The 26,164-nt window shown below is 44.2% G+C and overlaps 2 protein-coding genes across 10 annotated transcripts in view; both read right to left on the bottom strand.

The window, feature by feature from the left end:
* usp54a (ubiquitin specific peptidase 54a) overlaps positions 1 to 17,215 on the bottom strand; it is a 44,721-nt gene extending 27,506 nt beyond the window's left edge. For 5 of the 9 annotated variants that reach the window (XM_086181526.1, XM_086181534.1, XM_086181527.1 and 2 more), the window contains exon 1: positions 7,168 to 7,421. The gene's annotated coding sequence lies outside the window, so the exon portion shown is untranslated. Of the gene's footprint in view, positions 1 to 2,853; positions 2,969 to 7,167; positions 7,422 to 16,996 lie in introns of those variants that run through there. The other 4 variants (XM_086181529.1, XM_086181531.1, XM_086181532.1 and 1 more) reach the window with 2 other exon arrangements.
* A 3,953-nt stretch (positions 17,216 to 21,168) lies between these two features.
* Positions 21,169 to 24,573, bottom strand: prorsd1 (prolyl-tRNA synthetase domain containing 1). Its single transcript, XM_086180310.1, has 4 exons — positions 24,367 to 24,573; positions 23,234 to 23,359; positions 23,052 to 23,141; positions 21,169 to 22,854 (listed from the first exon to the last, which is right to left on the bottom strand). Exons 1-4 carry the CDS (start codon positions 24,445 to 24,447, stop codon positions 22,642 to 22,644), a joined length of 510 nt encoding a protein of 169 aa, XP_086036436.1. The 5' UTR covers positions 24,448 to 24,573; the 3' UTR covers positions 21,169 to 22,641.
* Positions 24,574 to 26,164: the final 1,591 nt, after the last annotated feature.

Genomic DNA, 26,164 nt, shown 5'->3' with positions numbered 1-26,164 from the left:
ACAACATTAGTCTTGTTAAATGCAGCAGGTCAGCAGCAGTGTACTTCAGGCTGACAGTGTGTGTTGAGCTCCAAGAATGAATGGAGGAGGGAGGTTAATGCCACACCAAAGAGGAGTCATCGTCCTCTGATCTCGGTTTTCTATGGATGACAGGTTTATCTTGGTCTTGTGGTGTCGAGAGTCTGAGCTGTGCACAAACTAAGACCAGGGATAATCGGGGCCAAAACAGCGCTTCAAGACATATTTGAAATGAGCATAACAAAGCAAGAGGGATTAGCAAGACCATGATGGAGCTTCCGATGAACAAGATAAGACCGTAGTGAAAAGGAGTTGTATGCCTGGCCAGATTTTGAAGGATCGTATCAGCTAAAATAAATCTGTTTGAACTTGATCCTTTAGCCAGGACATTGTTTGTCCATCAACCGACTGCGGCTGAAGCTGTGCTCCAAACTGCAGCATTTCACTGCTGCCGGGGAGTGAAAATGGGAGTGTGTGTGATGGTGAAAAAGGATTTGTCACACTGGTGCAACTGACTCTGAACTCCGACGTCCTGGGGGCAGATGCAGAAATGCTGGGTGCGCACAAAAACAATGCAGTGAGAATGTGTGTACTCCATGCATACTTCACACCCATCTAAGCTGATCGAGAGCCGTCAGGGGAAAAAAAAACCCTTAGTGGGTGTTAACACGTTTTTGCACCTTTATTTAAATATACTCTCATTAATTGATTTGGTAAAGGTCTATTTCTGTATTTATATCGTGAGTGAAGTGTGTCTGCTGCATTGTGTCAAACACAACACTGAGCTAATCGTGGATTTCATTGCCGCATCAATTAATTATGCCGTAAATAGTCAGAACTGTGCATATTGCAAAATAGCTGTGCCGGCATCTTAGAGGGCCGAGTCAATGCGAGAATGAAAGCAATGCGTTCATCTATTTTAGGGAGAGGTGGTGTCCTCCCCTCCCCCACAAATGTCTCGCACACTGGCTCGAATTGTGCGGACCAATAGGTTTCGTCACCTTGTGATATAAATCCATATTTCGTCCAGGGTCTGGAGTTCAGATCCAACAGATTGCTTCAGGCGATTTATGCTCCTCTAGATATTTCCTGCCCTTAGTGGTACCGCTTGTAAGCAGGGAACATTTAGCAAAACCAGAGTGGGCCTGTCTCATACCTGAGAAAGCATCTTCATTTTCTAAACTGCCCACAGCTGCAACCGACATTTCAAACGTGAACTTCAGGAGACGAGAAGCTGTTCCTCAGGCTGACGCTGGTTAAAACGGTCGTTAGCTATAACGCTTTAAGTTGCGGATTCAATTTTTGGTTTTTATGAAGAACTGCAAAGTTCTCATCACCGAAAAATATTTACACGGATTCACTGTGTCCTCACGTCATTTTCTCACCTGCCGGTAAATAAGCAGCAGAGGAAGAGGACACAGTGTAAGATGGCCAAAACATGAGAGGAGGGAAGAGAAAACATGGGCATCTTTAAAAATTCACAAGTTAACGTAAAGCTTTTGACAATCATTTGATTGACAGACGTTTGCCACAGATACTTAGATAGCGAAACCACTAAAGAGGGCTTTCTATTTAAGATCTCGGTGTGTCCAGATGTGCGAGGAGTTCAATGGACACCAAAGTCCTGATGACGTTCGTGAACCATGTGGAGACGTTCCCAGTCAGCTGGATGACACCACATGAAAGCAATAAGGGGGAAAACTTCTCATCGTGAATGATTACAGCCATCGTATCCAACGAAAACTCATAAAGACCGAGTCAACGTCAGTGAAATCTTCATTAGAGGGAGAGAGAAGTGTACAATTCAGAAAAAGAAAAAAAAAATATTGCGGGGCAGTTAAGGGTTTATGGAGCCTGTAGGATTATTAGAGAAATGGACCCTGACAAAACCCTGGTGACGTTCATACCGAATGACTAAAATAACCGCACCGCGCGTACCTGCCGTCAACATTTAGAGGATGAAAAAAGACGAGTTGGATGCGAGTGATACAAACTTCAGCAGATCAGAAGCTGTTTCTGGGGCCGACCACTCATTTGTCTGTTGATACACCAGCCCACGATGAAACTCCTGAAATGAGTGAACTGACCCTTTAATCCTGAATTTCATCAAGAGACATCATGACTCACACCTGATCTGTTTCTCAAATAACATTTTTTCCCCGTCCGCAATGTTATTCACAAGCGATAAGGCCAGATGTGTTGAGTCCAGACGCGGCCGACCGATCAACAAGACCCCAAAGTTAAGTCGGCCAATTTCCAGAGCAACCAGACCGAGACGCATCTGTAGAAGACTGATCCGACTCAGATTACAATCCTCTTTCAAATGTGCTTGGATCAGTTTTGCTAAAATCTGATTTCATGTGTTCTTCCTTTTTTTTTTTTTTTAGCTGCCCAGCCAGTAAAATAACACAACAACAACAACAAAAAATCATCAATCTGCCAAAAAAAATCTGGTTTGAACAGAGTTTGTCTGAACAGAGCCTGATTCAACTGGATTTGGCTGTTATTACAGAACATACAAGCGTGGCAGCCAATGAGATATTCACTCATCCACTTCCCTCAAAAAATAAAACATTAAAACATTAAAAAAAAAAAAAAAAGGCAGCACAAATTTAAGAGTAGGAGGCCAGATGAGGACAGTGTACCTGGTCATCTGCTGACCAGTCAGAGAGACAGGACAGCCTGAGCCCGTTAGAGGTCTTTCCCTCTGCTTGTGAGCGCTGCAGCTGATTTGGTGTAAATTTTGTTATGTAAGAAAACACCAGTCTGTCGCAGAGGCTGTGCGCTCGCTCACACACACACACACACACACACACACACCAGTGCTATAATCACCTCTGATTCACCAGGCTGGCTCAGTTCCAGCCTCATGCAGCCGCCCTGCAGGGCTGACAGGAGCACCGCCTGAAGTCTGGCTTCTACTGGGAACACTGGGAGGGAGCGGGGCTCACTGGGAGGGAGCCAGCAGGGACCGACATGGAGAAGGAGAGATAAAGTGTATTGATCCGATTCAGTCTGGCCTGTTAGGGTTAGTTATCATCAGGCTGCCAGACTTGATTCACTTTGACTCATTTTCACAGAGCTGCTGTTCCTCCTCCACCAGCGTCACACTGGTGGATTTTTCTCACAGTCGACATTCAGCACATCAGAGGAAGAAAACACTGAACAGCATTAATGATGTCTGTGTCTGGGCTCACTAACTGGAACACTTGAACACTGGGCCCAGGCAGCATTTTCCCATGCACAGCCACATTTTCTACTGATCACGAATACTCAGAAGACAACGCTACTGAGATAACAACAATAACAACATCCAAGTATACAATAGCGTTCCACCATTTTATGGACTTATTAATCAGTTTATCAAGACAATGAGCCACAGCTGAATCAAAACCATCGGAACGGTTGGCACAGTCCATCTGAAGTCTGGCGCTGGCAGAGAAAAAAACAAATATGAACTAATGGCACTGACGTGATGCAGAAATGACCTGCAGCAAAATATCAGGTTTATGATCAAATTCAAAAATCTTTTGCCAAAAAAGCAAAATCCTCAGAGTCTGTTTTTGATTATATTAAAAAGTCTCAAACGATACATATATACACACACACACGTATGTGTATATATATGTGTGTGTGTGTATATATATGTATGTGTATACATATATGTATGTGTGTGTGTATATATATATATACATACACACACATATACACATATACATATATATATACACACACACATATACATATATATATATACATACATATATATACATATATATACACACACACACACACACACACACATACATATATATACACACATATACATATATATACACACACGTTATACACACACACACACTTGTGGTACCAACAGTTTCAGGACATTTTGCAGCATCTGCTTGAACTCTTGACCGTGCGTTAATGGGAAAGAGGATAAACTCGATCACAAATCGATCACAAGGGGCAAGATTTGTTGCAGCGGCAGGTTTTATTGAGCAAAACAACAACAACAAAAAACTTTGCTCGTGTGTGTGCACCCAGCGAGAACAGTTGTCTGCTGAATTCGCCTGTGTGAGCATCGATATTTCTGTTAATGAATCCTGTGAGACGGCGCTGGGGCGGAATGATTATTTTCAGGAATTCTTTGCAGCACGGAGGCTTTAATAAAACCTTTTTCAATAAGAACGCTTCCTGAGGACATGACTTGGGTTAAATCCCTGCATCTAATTTTTCTATGAGACTCTTGAGAGAATTACTAAGTAAATCTTAAGTTGCTGTCTGGGCAGAAGAACTGAAGCTCCTCTTGCTGCTGACCTCATTGGCAGTGGGACTGGGGGAAGATTTGGGGCCTAATGACTAAAAGGAGAGCTCATGAATATCCAGCCATCCTTCAGAGCGGCAACGGCACCAAAATAACTCTGAGAACTTGGGAATGTGGAGCACTTCAATCACTTAATTCCAGCCAGTGAAAAGAGGAATTAGCTTCTTGTCGTCTCCCCCTGAGACAAGACCACGCCCCAGCTTTGCTGCGTCTGAGAAGGACACTTCAGACACAGCCAAACAGTTCCGCCAGTTACACCGAACACATCCAGGCCGAGGCTAAGGGGGCGGAAACAACAGCCCGAAAATAAGACTGCATTTTGCTGACACCCGAAAACCTTGAGGAAAGAGCCGTGACGCCAAATGTCTACGACCGAACACGAGATAAAAAAAAAAATCATTAAGAAAAAGAAAAGAAAAGAAAACACAATTGCATAACCCAGCAGTTACAAGAGAGCTGCAACCAGCCGTCCATTAGCCAGGGGCAACGTGGCAAACACGGAACAGAAGTCCAGAATTTGTTAGTAAAGACGCTAATCGCCCATTAAGTCAATCCACGATGTCTCGTAGATAAACTTCCTGAATAGCGCACCCCTTGAATTGCAGGAAAGAGACATCGCCGCTGACTTTAGACCGTTTCTTTTTTTTTCTTGGTCGATGGCGCAAACACTTATTGCTTATTGCATTTCAACAATGCACCCCGACTTAGCCGCACCGCGGATACTTAGATGACCCCAGGTACATTTGTTACATGGGCGTTGGTTGACAAAATGACAACTAAACACACACACTTTGCGCCGGGCATAACTCAGGACTCACAAGTAGGTGTCTTAAGGTCACAAACCTATTTTTTCACCTCTGCGTCACTTCTTTCGCCAGGATGCAGAAAAAGCCAAACCACGGATATTCAGCTTTGGAGCTCATGGCTCCCACAGCCACCAACAACAAAACTGTCCAAAATATTAATTTCCCAACTCTTACAACGCATCAGATGGTACGATCCAAATCTTCTTAATCCAGTTGTATGCTAATTAATCCACAAACAATTTGAAAGTAAACTATAACCCTTCCTGGTTCGTCTCTCACTCCCAGCAGCACCAAGCGTGACTAACTGACACATTCAGTTGAACCAACTCGCTCCAGCTTGTCCGCGGAAGCTCTGGACCTCAAATATTAATAACGATGAAATACTGCAAGTTTCTCTGAGCTCGAGATCTCGTGTTAACCTCTCTGAGACCGTCTGGGATAAACGGCATGTGAGATGTGTCTGTACTTCACCTCATTGCCTGGCGTGAACCTTCTTACATCACGTCACAAGAGCGAAATCTGCTTTTATGTCTGTGGTTTCACACATAAACGTAAAAAAAATGTGTTGTTTTTTTTTTCCTCCCCTCTCCCAACAGTGCCTAAATACCCAAATAAACAGAAAAATATGTATATGTTGAGGCTCCCTTTCATCGCTGGCGCGATAAAAATAGAATCACCCCTGTGTGATGTGAATAATTTCCTCATGAACACAAGCTTTAGAGAGAGGAGTACGAGAAATGCAATCTCAGATGTTCAGTTGCTTCCCCTCCATCATTCCCTCCCCTGTTCTCGTGAACGCGTTTTTCTTATTCTCCCACAGCAGCGGCTTCCATCAGTTAAGTGAGTAAACACTAAATCATCCAGACGAGGAGGAGCTCTTCCTCCTCCTCCTCTTTCAACACATTATTGTCTCATGAATAGTGCTGAATAATGTTGGAGCAGCAGCAGCTGCACTGACCCAACTTCACACACTTGATAACTGCAGGTTTAACTGCAGCATCACTCGGGAGGAGGAGGAGGAAGAAACAAGCAAACTAAAACAAACAAAAAAAAACTTGCACGAGAAGTCATCCATCATCACCTCCAGTCCAAAGTCCTACAGGTTGTTAAAACTGATCTCACTGACAACATGGAAACCATCTTAAGTGGCCGGGTGTGGAGGGTGCAGGGAGGAAAATGTGCTCAGCGTTGTCATTGAGATCAGCTTTACAAGTCACTTCCATCAGCGGCAGATTCCCGAATCGTTCTCCTGACACCACCGCACGAAATTCCACTCAGAGACCTCACACTTGAACACTACTTCGGTACAGAAATACCCCCCCCCCCCGCAAACAATATTAATCAGTTGTGTTTAAAAACCCGCAGCCCCCCCCCCCCACACACACACACACACACACACACTTCAAATCGACACAGAACTCCTCTGCGTAGCTGGTAATTTATAGAAATGCAGCTCCACTTTTAAAAATGCGTTGTCCTCGTCACGCCGTCTCCCGACTCACAGTCGGAGCCACAGCGTGACCATCCGGATTCCACCGGGAGAAATGTGCGAGTGGGTTTATAAACGTTTGCCGCACGGAACCCCACGTTGCCAGGTAATAGCACATGAACGAGCTCAAATGCGCAAAGTTGCGTTGAAAGGGACGTTTTTGTTGTTGTTGTTGTTGTTTAGGGTTTTTTTTTTTTTTTTTAAAGGGAGTTCGGCTCAAAGCTCACGCTTTACACCGGGGCTCCATTACATCACTTCCAGCAAACTTCAAGGAGAACAATGAGGCTGAAACAGCCCGGCTCGTCTGCTCTGACCCGCTATCCTCTCACCTATTTCAGCTCCTGAAACAACACCGCCGGGCTGCATATTTACGTCGTTACCGAGCGTGTTCGTACCCGGTGCCGACGACGTAGTAGTACTCCACTAGCTAACGCCTGTGAATGAGCGTAACGGCTGCCGCCTTCAAATTTCAACCAAAGCGGAACCGCAGACGTGAGAGCGGCCGGCCGGGGACGCAGGAAGCAGCTCACCTGAGACGGTAAACCGGAGGGGAGAGCGGGTATCTTCGCCGCCTGGAGCCCGCCGGTCCGCAGCTCCGGGAGAGAACCAGCGGTTATTGTGTTTGAAGCGGCGGAGAGAGAGAGAGAGAGAGAGAGAGAGAGAGAGAGAGAGGGAGAGAGAGAGAGAGAGGAGGGGGAGGGGCTACTACCTGCAGCACGAGCGCACGAGCGCGTGCGCCTGCGTGGACACGTGAGGTTGTTTGGATGCTCTGCGTGTTTATTTACATCCCCCGTTCGACTCCACGATGACGATACTACACCAGCGTTATTGACGCGCGGGGCGGGGGGGAAGGCGTGATTAACGTGAACCAATCAGCTGCAACCAGACGTGCTATTAATCTTTTCATCAACACAATAAATACATGAAAATAAAAACAAAGATGCATGAGTCAGTTGTTTCACATTTACAACCACCAGCGGTCTGGAGTGGGACAAAAGCTTCCTGAGCGACATGGAAGTGTGTAGGGGAGACTAGGGTCAGTTGTAACGAGGCCTACTGTGAATGCGGCCATGTTCAGGTGATGTCGGACGAATGGGAATCTTGAGTTTCTGACTGGGGAGATTCACAAGAACGGCCCCTCGGTCAGAGGACACATTGCTGGCGAGGACCTCTGCACACGCTCAGTTACAGCGGCTTCACCTCGCAATTGACATTCGCAAAGTTACCAGCAGAAAGTAGCATAAAGGATCAAGTTGTGCCGCAGTCTGATCATTAATTCACACAGACACACGCACACAGACACACACACTTACATTTCATAACTTTTGCTATGCCTCTCCTTGCTGTTCATTAGTTGCTTCTGTGTATTCTTTTTCATTCCCGGTTTTTCTTCGCCAAGCTCTCGATGGCGAGGTATTTCTACAGGCCCATTTAAGTTCGGAACCTCTCCTACACCGGCTTTTACTTTGTATCACTTTTTTGTGTGTGTGTGTGTGTGTGTGTGTGTGTCCTCTTTTTCTTGCTTCTGCGTCATGAGCAAGTGTTATTAAAATCATTGTTTTCTACGCTAAAATTAGAAATGATTAACCTGCCAAACGAGCAGTCAGCGCGCTAACCTGACTCGTGACACCGTGACAGCGGTAACGCCTTGTTACAAGCGCCTCCAGCACTCACACTTGTACTTCGAAGGAGCTTATACGATGTAGTCTATAGTAAACAGGGCAAAAGTATAAATGAAACCTGATTTTACTTCTAAATCGGCTAATTACAGTAAAAAAATTGATTGGCAGCACCCAACATCAGTGAAATCAAGTGTAAAAACTCAGCTGAGTGACCTATGAGACGCATTTAAAAACAAGTAAATGATAATTAGAATGTTTTTATCCGTGGGTAATAAATTGTTTAAAAATTCTTTATGGATGGAAGTATCGTTAAAAAGGAAGATTTGGACGGTTTGAATCATTTCAGGGATAAATTGGTAGCATGTATGTTGGCTGACGTGCAAGAGTGTGAAAACTTTGGTATTTTTATACATAAAATGTTTTATAAATATTAATAAATGCATCGTTACATAAGACAGGGCTCTGAAATAAACACTCCCCGTAGATAAACCTGTGAGCTCACTGAGCAGGAGGCAGCAGAGTGTGCGCAAGCACATTGATCAGAGTATTGATCAGCTCAGAAACACAGGAGGACATGTCAGGATCGATGCGCGGCAGCTCGCTGCAGCCCGCAACACAAACCCCAGGACAACGAGCTGCGGGACACTCAGAACCAGCGGTTCATTTGAATAAATCTCCGACTGTTTGATCAGTTATTCGTTCATTCATCATTTACTGAATCAATAAGATAAATCTTTTGCTCTGACTTATTCATACGTCATCAGCTTGTTGCCATACGGAGCTGGCTTGGGAACGCGACTGTTCGTCCTGCTCGAGGTTTCGAACGCTCATCATGACTGATTCTGGTTTTGGAAGTGAACTCGTGACGCTTTCATCAAGTTGTGATGTTTCCCGACACGAGCAAAGTTGTTTGTTTGTTTCTTAGAGATGCTGACTATCGTACTGAAAACAGGTTTTCCAGATCCCAGATCCAGAATTCAGTAAGATGACATCAGGTGGCTGGAACGTTGGTCTTTCAGCCGTTTCCCAGGACAGGATCGACATCCAAATCCCCTCCAGAAGTGACCTCTTGTTCCCTGCTTCGTCGCCAAGCTTCCCACAAAACTGTAGCAAAAGTCATTCGTTTCGTTTTTGAGGCATCCTGCTAAAACTACGGCTAACGAACCAGTGATCGCAGTGGCAGAGGTAAAAAATTTTTATTTTTAAATCATCCTCTGAGGAACAATTCTGAACCAAAGTCAATCTGCTGGTGGTGCGGGAAGAAAAGTCAGAGGAGAAACCAGCCTGAATCCTCCAACGCGATGAGAGAAATGTGCTTCGGTAGAGAATGAGTGATATAAATGATAATAAGTCAGCCGCTGCTGGCAGCTCAGCCGTGATTAATGGAAACCAGTTTCCACCAGTGGAATGTTTGAGGGCTGAGCTGTGGTTCATATCAGCACTCCACCCAAACAGCTCATCGTGGTTTATGTTATTTCAATAAACACATCTTTTGATTTTGTTTTTTCAACCACATTTTGACCGTGAGCCATTTAGTTGGCTAACAACAGGTGATATTCATCAGGGCGAAGCGAGAGATTTACGGGAGCGTGAACAAAGCGCGCGGAGAGAGAGACTCAAGAGGCTCGGTGCTGGATACGAACGAGCGGCGTCGATCCTTGGACGGTGTTTACCGCTCTGTTGTTAACGTGCGAGTTTTAAAACAGATTTAATCTCCAAAGCGGCAAAAGCGAACTGCAATGAGCCGTTGGTCTGAAAGAGAAAGAAAAGAGGAAAGGATATCTGGTGACTGTCAGATGAACGGTGGACCCGGCGCTCACGAGATGAGCGGCGACATTTACCGAACTAATTCTTAACGCGTTTCCTTCCGTACGTCACAGGGTTTTAAACCGGATTAACCTCGGCGTCACCGTCACCGGAACACAGCGAAACCTTAAACTAGAGCTAACCTAACAAGGTGATTCTACCAGCGGGCCGGACGTGTTTAAGGTGGTGCGTCAGGATGTTTGACGCTTTGTTTTCTTTCTTTTTTTTGAGGATTCCAGTGGTACAAATGGCATGTTTGTCCAGCTCCGGTGGATATTTGAGGGGCTTCACACCGAGGCACCAGGTTTGAGAAAACACGAAGTTATGGTCAAAAGTCAACAAAAACCCCAGAGGCCTCCGTTTCAGGGAAGTACGATAAGACGGTGGAATGTAAAGTAGCATTCGCCTGGAATAAATGTCTCCAAATGATTGTAGGCAGACAGAAAGACGGCCGGTGTTCCGGTGAGACAAACTTCCCTCTGCAACACATCCACTTGACGTCGTCTTCATCTGTCCAATCACTCGCTCACATCATTAACCACCAGTAATAAATTTGCTAATATTCGCATAACATGTTCATATTTGCTCTAATTGGTGCTTTGCATCAGTGTCCGTGCCCCCACTAAACACTGTTGTCCTTGTGCTGTGACCTTTGACCCCTCAGCCCTTAACTGCCGTCTGCGCCGAGCCTCACTGTTTAAAATGTCCCTGAACAAAAGAGCTCCTTCTTCTTCTCTCTGTGCTGGCAGTTGCTGCGGAGACTGGACTTCCATGAAATGCGTTTAAAAAAAACAAAAACAAAAAGTAGTTCAACAGTTGTTTTTTGTTTCGACCCGAGCAACATTTTCTGTCTAAGTATATATCGTTGAACATTCATGCCGTGAATCTTTTTCAATAATTTTTCATTGATTTTCAAAAGACTGAAAAAAATCAAAACAAAACTGGGAGTCAATGAATAAAAGCATAAATGTTACCAATACTGGGGAAATCCTTTTCACACAGTTTTACAACCTCTATAAACTCGACCGCCTTGAAATGTTTTACAGATTTTATGACAACTTCTCACCGAAATGTTGCCGCGTGTCCGTTTGTCTCCGCTGAGTTGTGGATTCTCATGTTGTTGTTGTTGTTGTTTTTCTTTAAAAGGTCCCGATTATTGCAAAACTTTATTTTTTTGGGCATCATTTAAAATGCAACAAGTAGAATAAAGTTGTTGTTCTGTTTGTTTGTTTGTTTTTTGTTTTTTTTTAGGAAATATCACATAGTTAAAGTAAGATTGGGTTATTTTTCCCAGTACTCCGTTTTGAAAGACAACTATTTTTTTTGGGGGGGGGGGGGGCTAAGTGATGCAAATTCAGTGGAGATTTATTTTTTTTCTTCATTCTAGTCATGATTCACCTCCTATAACGTTTCAACTTCATCATCTGAATGCATCGGCCGGATTTTAGACTGAGAGGATAAAATTCCCAGCTCGGGTCCTGTAAATTCAGAACTTCCACATCTTATTTTCGACACATAATTATTCATCTTTGTTGAGTCTGAGGCAGTTATCGTCTCAGTTTCAGTGTGTTTTACTATAATAAACTGCAGACTGTGTGTGTGTGTGTGTGGGGGGGGGGTTTCTGGGGAGATGCCGGAGTTGTGTAACGGACTGTGATGAGCAGTCAGCGCTGTTTTCAAACAGTGAGTCACTTCCATCCTCACCACTCTTGTCTTTGATGCCTCCTGTCCCTCTGTGTCCCGCTGGCTGTGATTTAGTGTTTGTTATGATGAACAAAAGGTTTAGTGGAGTGAGAGCAAAGACTCGTCTCTCGTTCACATCGCGGACACACACACACACACACAAAAAAAAAAAAAGCTGCTGTGTTTTAAATGTAATGAGTCTGCAGCAGCTTCCTGCTCATTACTGGCACGTTCGCACACTGAAATTTAATGGCAACGCACATGTCAATGCCATGTGTCCTAAAAATCCCACGTTCCCATGCAGCCTGCACAATTGATATTGATCACAATCCAAGTCAAGTCACCAGCATTTAACTGAACAAAGGGAAGTAGGAAATGAATAACAAACATTAAAAAAAGGTGCATCTTGCATTTATGAGAAGATCCTTTTTTCATGGCTCAACAGGTGAGCAACAGGTACTCGGCAGCAGTGGAATTTGTCTGATACTATCGTCTGATTTGTCCCTTAGATCCGTTTTTTTCTCTTTTTTAATGCTTTTATCTACTTTGAGATCATTTGTTTGATGTAAAGCGCGATAGAAATAAAATTAGGATTATTATTATTATTATTATTGGAAGAAAATGAGGGCTTGAATGTTGGTGCAAACTGCTACGAGGTCACGTCATTAGCATCAGCCACAGGAGGGGGGGTTAACGGGGGGTCCACCGTTCCTGGGGGAAAAAAAAAGTTGTCCTCCTTTGTATCATCGAGTGAACTGGAGGCCGTTCAATTACAGTCTGCTGTCAATGTCAACAGAAGAAGTGGGACAGAATCATGTACCAGCCTCCAGGACCTCAGAACTGGTGCCGACCTTCTGTGTCGCATCCCAAAACAAATCAACCAGCGGCGAAACCGTCGAGCAGCAGACTTGAATTAGTCGGACTCACGCTGGATTTTGAAAGTCCTGTTTCAGCTGGACAAACACAAGAATTCCGCCTTTTTCTAACATGGTGTAAATGTAGAGGCTGTAAATTCACCGTTTCCCCATAATTTTGTGCAGTGAAACAATGCTCGCTGAAGGATTGTACGTTTTGAAGGACTGCACTCCCACCACGTTACTGCGCGGGTGATACACACCCACTGTGGAATGAACGATGTGGAGGGATGATACGCTTTCACAACTCCGTTCAAACTCCGACGCCACTGCCAGTCTCTCAAACCACCATCCACTCACACCAGACTCCTCCAGAATCACTGCCCGTATTTTACCATCAACCAAGGCTCTGCTCAACGTTTCTGACTGGCAGACGGAGGCAGCGATCAGACTCCTACGCAAACATAAAGAAGGTAATATTATTCCTGTCCTGGTTTCTTTGCTCTGGCTCCTCACTCATTATTGCATTCCTTTCAAAATTCTGCTCTTTGTGTTGAAAGCCCTTCATGCCTTCGCCCTGAGCCTTCATACACAACATTCATCCCCACATTAGATCCACTGATTTAGGACTTTTGATGATCCCACGATATTGTCGGGACGTTCCGGAGGCCGAGTCTTTTTCAGTCGCAGCACCGAGACTCTGGAATCCCCAGAAATGAAAGAACAGTCGAATGTGACGAGAGGTCAGACTCGATTGTGCTTCTTTGCAAACCTTGGCAGTGATTCTGGACGTGCGTTTGCTGTTTGCAGGTGCAGTAAATGTGTGTGTGCGTGCGTGCGTGTGTGTGCGTGTGTGTGTGTATCTGCAGACCTGCATTTAAGATAATAACGTCCTACAAGTGCGGTTTGTTGAAAAAAATTACCAAAATAAGTTTGACCTTGACTGTGTGAAGACAGAATTCTTGCAGGTGCTCCAACTCTTAATGCTGACTAACAAGACAAACAAAAAAATGTGACGCCTCTGGACGTGTCTGTCACTGACCCGGAGACTTTCATACAGCAGGCTGAACCAACTGAACACAAAACAAACGTGTGTGAGTGTGTGTGTGTGTGTGTGTGTGTGTGTGTGTGTGTGTGTGTGTGTGTGTGTGTGTGTGTGTGTGCAATCATCATATGACTGGAAGAGTAAACATTACAGGTGTAATGCGGGGGAACAGCAATGATGTCATGCAGGAAGTGGATTTGAAAGCAGTTGTAGGACAAACACACACACACACACACTTTTGAACAGCTATATAGGTGAGGACACTCACTTGATGTAACGTGTTCTGTAAAAATATCACAACTTAAACGTCTAAAACTGAAGTGAAACTAAAAACCCAGCGCTAAGTTGAACCATAAAACCATGTTCACGCCCCCAAAACCGCCCTTTGAAGTCATCCGAGATCAAAATTGCCACACAACAACGGCGTCAAACCCATTCAACACAGACTAAATTATCACATCCACTCTGAAATAACATTCAAACAGCCCTCTGAGGTAGTGAAGGCGGGTCAATGCGTCTCTCAAGGACGGTTCCAATGGACATTCATCCACACAAAGATAGAAGAACCCACACATGGTTCATTCTGTCACTTGCAGGGACTAAACATTAATTTACAGAAATTCCCGGGACAAAAACTCAGTCCCCATACTGCTGGGAACATACATGTGTCCTCACAACAAATATGAGGACACACACAAGGACCAACTACAATGGACCAACAACACTTTCTCTAAATGAGTGAATTCAACCTCTAATTTGTCCTCACAGAGATAGCACAACCATCCACACACTCCTCAAATGCCATGCATGAGTCCCTTGCTGCAGTGTGTTAGTCACAGGTTTATCTGTCCCACACACTGACACCTTCAACTCCACTTAAACACTCCTGACGTATTTTTTAATTCCAGCTTATATTTCCCAGTCTCTTCTAGTTTTGTTTGTGTTTATTTAAGCTGATATGAGTCTATTTTGGGATAAAAATCAGCTTAAAACGGCTAATCAGGAAGAAGCAGATGGAGATTTTGTATCCTGCTGCTGCTGAAATGACTATTCTGCCTTTTTTGCATTTTTGTTCCCACATGTGTTCAGTAAAAAGATGTAACGTATGTTGGAATGTTTCGTTTTGGTCGGAGCTTGAGGAGCAGATTATAGAGCTTGAAGATTAGAGCAACAAGAAGCAGGATGGAGGAAATTTACAAGCCATGAATCATCCTGAAAAACAGAGCGAAGAAGGAACTTTCGGTGCCGATTCGAATTTAAAGTGATTGAAATACTTGAGATGAGAACAAATACTTCACTGTTACTTGACTGAAGTATTATCTTCAACCGTAAAACCCAAAACCCGCTGGCAGGTTTGAAAGGCATACTTTCTCCAAAAAATAGCCAAAATTGCACCATTTATCAAAACCCAAAGCTATAAAAACACAAAGTATCAACTTTCCTTGTGGGATCTTCCTAGTTTGAAAGGGTTTCAGTGAACTGCACTGTAACATACAAGCAATTTTATACTTTTAGTTTTGTTTTTAACGTTTCAGATGCACTCAGGTGAAGTCTTTGATTAAAGCTCAGTAGTTTAACTTCAGTGCAGGCATTTAGTCCACTTCTGCTGAAATCCCAAACATGGACTGAGTGGTGACAGCAGCAGGGAGTGACATAGACTCGAAGCCAAGCGGACCACAAAACCAAAGCACAGCTGCAGAAATTATAGTCCTGTCCTCCTCCGCTCTTTCTCTGCCTCCTCTCGGCGCAACTGAAATCTTCCAACATGTCTGATGTTTCCAAAGATTCAACTGTCAATTTAAATTCCAGGAAACACGACTTTGTTCGGATGCAGCCGTGAATGTTTGAGTTTTCTGGCAGCGATGTGCAGATGTAGCACAAACGTTTGGCAGATTGTAACATTGGCAGTGGCCGAATTAGCAGGACGAGACCAGAAGAAGATGAAATATACAGATAATAGGAGCCACATTCACATGTATTGATTTAATACAAGGCGGCACGGTGGAGCAGTGGTCAGCACTGTCGCCTCCCAGCAAGAGGGCTCTGGGTTTGAGCCCCGGCTGGAGCACAGGGTCTTTCTGGGTGAGTCTCCATGTTCTCCCTGTTCCTGCTGGGTTCTCTCTGGTACTCCAGCTTCCTCCACAGTCCAAAGACATCAAGAGGGGACCAGGTTAATCCAGACTCTAGATTGACCGTAGGAGTGGCTGGGAGAGCCAATGGTTGTCTGTCTCTATGTGTTGGCCCTGTGATGGACTGGTGACTCGTCCAGGGTGAACCCTGCCTCTCACCTGAAAGCTGCTGGGATAGGCTCCACACCCCCCCCCCCCCCCCCCCGTGACCCTTAACTGGCCAAGCAGTAGAAAATGGATGGATGGATGATTTAATACAATTACAGGTGACACAAAGTACATGAATTATCGCTAATTTTTGCAAAAAAGCACGACCTCTCATTCTCTTATGTAGCTCTTGATCATCAACTATCAGAAATCGAACAAAATCTGGAAATAAATCAGCAGAAATGAACATCCAGACAAGATTTTTTGAGTGTCAGAGTCAATAGTTTTTGGTTCAGTGCTTAAAATGAGGTCTTTGGCTCACAGACGCTTTGCATATTTTTACCTTTTGTTCTACGACACAAGTAAATACCACAGCGATTGCAGACAAGTGGTTTGACCGGACCACAGAGGTCACTGCAGGCATCAAACACCGAAAAACATAGAAGAGGAAAGAATAAGCAAGCAGCCGCTTATTTCTTCTTCTGTTGTATTCGTGGTGAAGAGAACCTAATGTTTGCTTTTTTTTTTGTTGAAGAGAGTGCTCTTATCAGAAACCATAAAACTGGTGTGGATTAGAGCCGTCCCATGAACTTTTTTTTCCCTACAAATCTTATTTCCTGCAAATGTCGGCGACTTTTAGTCGACGGAACCGACGGCCCACGAAAACAAGTCAGCGTCTCTTGTGTCATTCAATGCAGAAGTAACACATTGATTAATTTAACAGTCTGAGTTGTAGCTGGCGGTCGACGCAGCAGCGCACGTGCATTCTGCAGTGTGGCAGTTCGGGTTGAGTGAAACTGAACAGTTTTCCTCCCAGTGTTTGTTACAATGGGTCATTCAAATGACAAAAATATATTTTAAAAAAAGCCTGTCGACCAAAATCAAACACTTTATTGAGATGAATATTTCAACTCCACAGCACGAAGCCACATATTAAGTTCTGTAGATAAGATAGAATATAAAATAAGCAGGATTTTAAATGGAGTGTGGTAACACTACACACAGTCTCTCTCTCTCTCTCTCTCTCTCTCATTCATTCATTCATACATTCCCTCATCATCCCTCCTACTTACTACAAACTGCAGTACCCCGATGAATCCTCCTCCTTTCATCTGCTTCATCATCTCCTCTGCTGGGACTCCTTCACATGAATGTCTCATCAGGAAGAGGACAGAGGAGGGATGACAGCAGCTTGTTGCCTCCTCTTCCTCCTCTTCTATCTTTCTCTGTCCACGCTGCTACCGGCTGTCTCCCAGGTGACTCAGGCACAGAATGACATCATCCCTGTTCACACACACACACACACACACACACACACACACACACACACACACACACACACACACACACACACACACACACACACACACACACACACACCTGTTTCCTTAAAAAAGCACCACCCCTGAACTAGGAAGCCCCACCCCCTGCTCCCCCCTGCACTTCCTGGATCTCTTAAAGGGGCAGTCACCACCCCAGGATGACCCAGAAGCTGAGTTCACTTCCAACAAACACACCAGAGTAAAAGAGCTTCCATGGTCCGCGATCATTCTGTCAATAATCAATGATTATCAATGTGATGATCTTTAAAAAATGTGGTCATTTGTGGGAGGATTTTTTTGTCGAGGAAACAAGATTCTTCATGTAAATCCAGTCTGCACTGTGCAGCGTGAAGCCTTTGTCCTGCATAAATACACTTTTAATATGCCATGTGCTTTTGTTCCGTCTTGTTTTATACGTCTTCCATGCAGAGCGTTGACCTCTCAGGGCCACCGGGTCACGTGTTTGTAAGTTCCCGCAGTAAAAAAGAGCTAATTGGGAACAAGAGAAAGCCCTGAATGTTTTTCTGAATGTCCTTAATGAACCTCAGAGTGTTTGTTGATGGAATCAGACCTTTGTCTTCTCTAACCCTCCAAAACAACAACGAAGCAATTTAGAAAGCAGCTGACATTCCACAGAGTCCCATTAAAAACATCAGATATTTCACCACAGAAGGCCTCCGCCTCATTTACTGAGCACTCAGTGTGTGTGTGTGTGTGTGTGTGTGTGTGTGTGTGTGTGTGTGTGTGTGTGTGTGTGTGTGTGTGTGTGTGTGTGTGTGTGCGTACGTTCATTAAACTCACCTTCTGGTGTCTGAAAACAGGAAGACCTCATACTTGTGGGTCCTCAAGTGCTTTGCAGGGACAAAGTTTTTGAACCCCACAACTTTAAATGACTTCTTTTAGGGTCAGAACTTGGTTTTCGTGGAGTTACGACATTAGTGGATCGGTTTCTGTTCAGGTTCACCCGTTTAGTTGTGATGGCCACTTAGGCAAAAGAGCATCCTTTGTTTATGTTGCATTTGCGCATGTGGTCTCCTTTAGGTTCAATCTTGGGGTTAAAGCACTGATTAGGTTCATGGGAAACATTTTGGTAGATGAGTTTGACTTTTGGGATACAAAAAACACACAAGAACAATGCGTAATTTGGCCAACAGGCCAAGAGAGACTTCATGAGCAAATCAGCAGGAGGCCCACGCGGACAGTGTGCCTGGCAGTTAAATCTTGTTTGTTTGTTAATATGAAGCCGACAGAGCCTATGATTGAGCATATTTATGTGTTTGAAATACACATTTACCTCAATTTGGAGTGAGCGGTTTCAGATTTCAGGCATTCTCACTTTCAGGTGAGTCATGAACGCTGGCGGTACGTGATGCAACCATGATTGAGAATGTCAGAGTGAATGAAGTTCATATCGTGAAAGCCAAACAATGTGTTGACATTTCTTGTGTGCGGCAGCCTGCATGTGTCGTGCTGCTTCCAGCTTACATGAGTCATAAAGGAAAAAATGCCTCCGTCTTTGTTTGTAATAATTACAATATACATTCTTCCTATTTCAGACAAGCCTGTTGGTGGTTTTTAAAAAAACAAAACAGTCTTGACTTGTGCTTAAAAACAGGAAATGACCCATGCGTGCGGCGTAATACATGGGCGTCATCTGATTTGCTCTATTTCTTTTTAAAGAAGAGATTTGGAGGATGAGGGGACTTAAAGGATGGTTTTTAAACCTTAAACCTCACACTCATCCTTGACCATTTGAGGAGAGCTGATCAATATTAATGTATGCTAACGACTGTGGTCGCTCGTGACAGGAGCTAAAAGAACACGTCTCCTTCTCCCCGATCTGGTTTGCAACTGAAAACTGCAAACACAGAAACTGCTGCTGCTGCTGCTGTTACTCCTCATCCTCCAGCAGACGGGGGGTTGTGAAGAGACAATTACATCATGAGAGTCTAGACCACACAGACACGCACACGCGCACGCACACACACACACACACACACACACACACTGTTTTTTGACTTTGCGCTCTCTATCACTGTTATTATATGTGGGAGAGGCAAACACAGACACGCACACATAGGTGTCTAATGACAGCTTATTTCTGGACTGTTTCCCATGGCGACCAGGCTGCGCTCCGTCGCCACGGCGATAGAGCTGCAGTTCAGGACCACAACGGCTGGAAACCAGACAGTGTGAGAGAACGGAGAGAGGAATTAATGCTCCTTTTCTCTCTCCGGAGGTCACTCAAAGGTCAGCTGCCGTCAGAGGTCACTCAGAGGTCACCGTAGTTGCTTTTTAGCTGCGTCATTAACTGCAGCTTTTAGGAAACAAGGAGGACCCGTTTTTTTTTTTCCGGATAGCAATTCAAGTTGCTCAGATGAAACATAGTTTGTCAGAAACTTCCTCTTTGCTTATCTTTTCCCTTGAAAGGAATTCTTGGCGTCATACATTACCGTAGCAACAGAAATGTGGCGATCTCGCTAATTTTAACTCCTTAACCATCTGTTTGATATTTTCATGATTGGTCTCTCGGGCTTGATATCAGGAAATTGTGAGAACCACTTCCCTAAAGCTGCCTACCATTTGCTAGTTTTTCTCTGAATTGTGTTTCAACAAAAACAGTAACAAGCTACAAGAAGCTGGAAATGGAGCATGTCTGGCTGGTTCTCCTGAAGAACAGGATTATTTGTAATGAATGTTGTTGCTGATTAATTTTCTGTCTCGAGGAAATTAATTGTTTCAGCTCTGAGCAGCCGTTAATCTTGTAAGCCGTTCGATGAAACTCGCATGTGACGCCAACCTGTTGGACAGGCTCATGTAATAGAGCCGCTACAAATACTGGAATGGATAAAAGTGAGCCATCCTTGTGTTCCGGCGGCAGAGTTTCTCTTCCTTCAGGCGCGACTCACATTTGCGTTTCACGGTAACAGTTTGAGGCTAATCTCAACAAGTTAACGCCTCAAATTTCATCCACCAAACCAATAGGGGGCAGTATGCTACCAGAAAGTTGGGTCACCTCTATTGGCTGACACAAGTAAATGCTAACTTCCTTAGCATGAGCTAGGAGTACTGAACAGTGATGTGGGTACTTCGTGAATCTGTTGAGGTAAAGAAGGAGCAGAGCCAGAAGTGAAGCTCCCAATTTACATTCAAACTGTCGCCTGTGGTCACATGACTTGGATCGTGAAAGAACGAGACACAAGTGGCTGACATTAGTCGCCACTCCCTCGCCCACAAGACTGACAGTCGTCGGGTGAAGAGCTCCAGGGAGAGGGATTGATAGTTTATCTACCCGGGTTCTGTGAGGACCAGCCCACTGTCACTGCAGCTCCTCAGGGGCGCGGTCACTCACTGTTGCCTCTTGAGGAAAAAAGAAGTATTGCAATAAAAGATGAACCGGCTCTTGCTAGTTTATTTGGTCTCAAGTTCCCCCCCGATGTGTTACGGTGACTTTTAAAGAGATCATCCCTCTGAAGAGGCCAAAAAAACACACAAGATCAGCCATGATTAAATTTCCCCCAAACTTTTAAATGTTCTTGTTTTATCCTCAGCGAGTAACGTCTGACATTTGCAGTGAAACAAGCATAGTTTTGAAAACTTTTGTAACATTGTGTTAAAATTTGTACCAAACTCAGACAAAACCTTGCCTCTGTTTGGCTTTTCCATCTCCGTCATTTCTATACGTTTTAAACTTGTTTTGTTTTTCTAAAGTTTAGACTTCAGTGCCTTGCTCAGTGGCACAGCAGCAGCAGCAGAGTTTCATACATCTTATCACCAGGATATTTCATAATAAAGAGACTCTTTAAAACAACAGGAAGGTCCTTCTCTCTCTCTCTCTCTCACACACACACACACACACACACACACACACACACACACAGCGTGTGAAAGAATGCCTGGGAACAGAGCGTCAGTGTGTAACGTTTATTCATTTGCTAATTTCATACAACAATACAACAATACACACACCATCGTGAAGAATGCAGAGAGAGAGGGGGCGGAGCCACATTTCCACTGCAGGAACTTTCCCAGAGAACCAGCAAATAAACTGGAGTTCCAGGTGTAAAAATGTTCCTGCGAAAGGGAAAGTTTCATTTACCACGTATCGTTCCGTATCAGATTAAATTTAAATTATGATTGAATAAACCTCAACAGAAGCGTATTGAGGGATCCAGCATTATTTTTCCTGGTATTACGTTTATTCTACATTTTTTCTCATATTTTACCGTCCTCTTTTCACACCCTTGTGCCATTTTGTGATTATTACAAGTTTGTTTTTTTCTATCTGCAAATCTCCTTCTAATATTGTATTTTTCTCTCATAAAACCAAGGTCCGTTAAACTGGCCAACAACCACCAAAAACTTAACTTGTGGATTTTCTTCTTTGGAGTTTGTCATTTTGTGGAAAACGTTTGCCTCAAATAAAAAAACGTACCTCCCACATTGGTGGTTAAAAGTGTGAGGCGTGTCTATTTTTTTTTTTTTAAATCAAAGGATGAAGGTGCAAAATGACTCGACAAAGATTCCAAAAAAACCCCGTCGAGGTTTTTCACGTCCACATCCAAGGAAGGAAATTAATCAAAGAAACTCACACGAGAAGTGTCCACAGTTGATATTTACCGAGTTAAACAATCTGGTCATGTGATGAACAGATTTAAGCCAAACAGAAAAGGCAGATTGGGAACAAATAAACCTAAATGTTCAGGAGGAGGAGGAGGAGGAGGAGGAGGAGGAAGGATTAAAGAGGTCTGTACGTTGTTGCCACAGCTCAACCAGCGATATGATACTGATCCACCAAACAGAAACGCCATTAGTCGCTTGTCACAGGTGCAGGCTTCACCCTCAGGAGTCGACTGCTTCAGCTGTGTAGAGCCTGAAACAGTCGACCCAAATTCCTCCAGTGGTCCCCCCTCCACCTTTAATCTGCCCGGCACGCGGCGCCTAAAAAAACTTGGAAGTCTGCCCGACTCTAAAAGGAGCCATGCAGCTCAAAATTAGGTCAGAAACGGGCTAAAACCGTGGAATATATGCCCAGCCGAATAAATCTGGGAGGTTCATTTGTGTAAAGTCTCCAACTAAACCTTCTACCTCAATGGCTGTATCAGAAGATAAAAAATGTTCCCTTTCCGTTTTGCAGCTTGTTTTAACAGGATTCCGTTGAACATGTCATGCAGTGGCAGACAGATGCTTCAGCTTATGTCCTCAATTTTTCCATAATTTTTGCTAATTCGACCTGTGGAGCTTGACTTGTTCATGTTCTGGGATTCTTGTGTCTCTGCAGGTTGTTTTTTTTGTGTTTTTTTTAGTCCTGCTGAAATTCAACACACCTTTATAACATTTTCCTCCCGGCAGGCTGCTCATATCCCAGTTTTAGGTCCAGAGGCCAAGGTTTCCTTCTACTCAAAGTTTTCCAGGATGGGTTCATGTCCCGTCTCCTTGAGGAAGCGCAGCAGGTCGTCTGGTCGAAGCCCCATGGTGGCGGCGTTGGTCATCGGGTGAAAGTAGACCATCTGATGGCCTCCTTTCACCAGGTCGCGGTCCAGGACGAACTTCACACTCTGGTCTTTGTCGAAGAGCAGAGCGAGAGCGGTGGCGCAGCCCTGACCCACCTGGCCAGACATTTAATGACATTTAATAAATCAAGCAGGTTCTTCTGCATCAGCCAAGTTTTGCTAAAAATGTCATTATCCTCAAAGAGCAAATTAAAGGCCAAATTGAAAAAAACAAACGTGGCCCATGAACAGCTCAGAGCGCAGCAGCTGCTTTATTTTGGTTCTAGACGTTCTTGAATTTGACACGTTCCCACCTTGAGTTTTTCCAGCATGGCTGCCTCATCTGCGAAGCGAAGGTTGCCGCTGCCGATGCCGAGCTTCTTGGCGAGGTCGTTGAGGTTCACCTGCGGCGGAACAGAGAGGATGATGGGAGCAGGTGAACGAGAAATGGGGGCAGCAGTGTTCCTGTGATGGTACGTTCAAGGACTGCGCTCACCTGGTGGTCGTGGCGAGCTGACACCAGCCACAGGCTTTTCTTCTTCTTGTCCTTCAGGAAGAGGTTCTTGGTGACAGCTCCGCTCACCTCCTGCAGGTGCGGCATCATTTCCTCCACCGTGAACACCTGAGGAAAGGAAGGTTTCAAAGACACAGATTTTATCATGAGAAAACTAAATCAGGGTTTTGATGTGGCCTTCACTGCACCCAGAGCAACATTGTGTATTTCAGATTTTCTAAAAATGTCTGAATGTTCCATTACATCTTTTAATCGGGTCCCAAAGTTTTTTCTTAAGCAAATCAAAATGTAATGTTGTGTCTTGGCGCCGCCTGCAGGACAAAGTGGGCCTGTGCAGGTGAAACGTGTCTGATCGGAGAGAAAACCAAGCAGATCCAGATGCGAATAAACATGCCATTAAAGTTGAAATGAACATTTACAGTTATGCATTTTATAGATACTCTATTAAGGTGTGAAAATGCCACCAAAACGAGAAATGTTACGAATCAAGTTAGCATTTTTATGAAATCGTTAGTGGATCATAACATTTTGGCACAAGATTCCTTAAAAATACGTGGGTTTTTGGTTTTTTGGGGGGTTCATATCTTATTTATGCATACAGATATTAAATGCTAATTATTTCTCGGAGTAAACTTTAACTGATTTAGTGGTGAATCCAGCTCAACAACAATGTGCCACGTTGTTTTTGTTTTCTATATATAGCCGTTTTGACAGCGTCCACGTGTTAAAGAAGACACACAACTTCCACAGCTGAAACGACAATAAAATAAGAGCCAGTCAGTGTATTGAATGACGCCGAACAGATTAAAGAGTCCTGCCGATCCATAACATCATTTCTTATATGTTTTAGAATCTTTACACAGCTAACAGTGAGCAAACAAACATAATAATGACAGATATTACGATGCAATTCGGTTGCTTTCAGTTCTCGATACACAGTGTTCCAGGATAGCTTCCTCGTCCCACACAAGCATTCGCATGGTGTTTTACTTTAGAATCTCACCCTCCATAACAAAGTCATTACTTTATTAGAACAACGTTACTGCTTCCTCCTCGACAGAAGATAATAACTTTATTTATTAAGCTAACCGACAGTTTCTGAAACTCGGTCGTACCGGCTTGTGATCCACGCAGGTCGTCTGGATATTTAGAGTCTCCAGATACTTCTCCAACTCTGACCGAAGCTCCGAAGACATCTTCAATGAATATTACGAAATAAAAATTAATGAAGATGTAAGTGTAAATGGATAGAAACAGCTGTGGGCGGCGGCTTCTTCTTCTTCTTCTTCTTCTTCGTCTTCTTCTTCTTCGTCTTCTTCTTCGTCCTCTTCTTAATTTGCAGGTTCTAGCTACAGACACTGGACACATACTGCCCCCCTCTGGAATAAGTTGGTAATTGCTGGTAAACAATTTAACACAAACAATACGCAATTCAACACACACACACACACACACACATTATTATACACACATTATACTTTATTCTACGATATCCTGAGTAATATAGTACTACAGTACTACTAAATGTCAATACCTCCAACTGAACAGTTATATTTTGATTCTCACCCGGTACGAGACATGGAAATAGGAAATACAATTCTATCAGAATCCACAGGTGGGAAACACACCTGACGGATGCTTTCTTAACTGATGACACAGAACAAGGGATATGTGTGGGAAACAGCAGTAAACAGAAGTATACTATAATAGAAGTAAATCAAGTAGTATATCCGTTATTCATCCAGTTTCTACCGCTTATCTGTTAAGGGTGGTGGTGGGGGTGAAGCCTATCCTAGCAGCCTTCAGGTGAGAGGCGGGGTTCACCCTGGACGGGTCACCAGTCCATGGCAGGGCCAACACATACAGACAGACAACCATTGGCTCTCCCAGCCACACCTACGGTCAATTTAGAGTCTGGATTAACCTGGTCCCTCTTGATGTCTTTGGACTGTGGGGGGAAGCTGGAGTACCAGAGAGAACCCAGCAGGAACAGGGAGAACATGGAGACTCACCCAGAAAGACCCTGTGCTCCAGCTGGGGCTCCACCCACAACCTTCTTGCTGTGAGGCGGCAGTGCTGACCACTGCACCACCGTGCCGCCCCATTGCAGGGCCATCAGGAGCAATTAGGGGTTCAGTATCTTGCTCAAGGATACTCGGACATGGTCACTGGGGGAAGTGGGGATCGAACCAGTGATCTCAAAGAGTATAATAGTAGTAAATCTAATAGTATAATAGTAGTAAATCTAATAGTAGTGAATTAAAGTATTCACTACTCTCACCACCTCCATCGTGGTTCTGATGATGCAGTACAGAAACAGCCTGTTTACTTTTCTAGCCTTGGATCCTGTCGATGAAAGGTTGCAAGTCGTCATGCGGCGAGGAGTTAATGACGCCTGTCTCAAAGCTGAGGGAGGTGTTGGCAGCGTTCCACTTTCACCTGGACAGCGTGCGTTACAAAACACATTCATCCACCGTGGATCAGCCATTAATTCTCCACAATGGCCCACTTTAATAAAGCCGTCGAGGTCGCTGTCACTGCTGAACCTGGTTGTTCTTTTAGCAAATGAGCATTACAAAAGTGTGTGAGAACTGGGTCGAGGCGGGATCAAAGGGACAAGAGTGCAGGAAGACAGTATCGGTGCTTTAGTTGGAGATTTTAGCTCCACTGAGGCTGTTAGAACAAACGCTACTCCATCCGTTTCCTGACGTCTGTGTCAGGGAACAATTCTTTTACTCCCAGTAAGAATGTCAGGAGCTGGTGGTTCCAGTGACCACTAGAGGGTGCTGTCAAACAAACACTTGAACTGTGTGTCTTTGTTTCCAAGCTGAGGCTTTCAACTCCTGGGAGAAACAACGGGATGAGTCCACACAAAAAAAAAAAAAAAACAACAAAAAAACGCAAGTGCCTCTC

This window comes from Aulostomus chinensis, chromosome 16 (genome assembly GCF_037954235.1).
Source record: "Aulostomus chinensis isolate RoL2024-O1b breed Wild chromosome 16, RoL_Achi_v1.0, whole genome shotgun sequence".
NCBI classification, from domain to species: Eukaryota; Metazoa; Chordata; class Actinopteri; order Syngnathiformes; family Aulostomidae; genus Aulostomus; species Aulostomus chinensis.
The sequence above is the reverse complement of the archived record's forward strand: the minus strand, read 5'-3'. Positions and strand labels throughout refer to the sequence as shown.

Coding starts and splice junctions, on each gene's coding strand:
- prorsd1 (XM_086180310.1), bottom strand. CDS start 24,447: ATGTCTTCGGAGCTTCGGTCAGAGTTGGAGAAGTATCTGGAGACTCTA. Junction 23,360..24,366: donor CCTGCGTGGATCACAAGCCG/GTACGACCGAGT, acceptor TCCTTTCCTCAG/GTGTTCACGGTGGAGGAAAT. Junction 22,855..23,051: donor CCATGCTGGAAAAACTCAAG/GTGGGAACGTGT, acceptor ATGTCTGGCCAG/GTGGGTCAGGGCTGCGCCAC.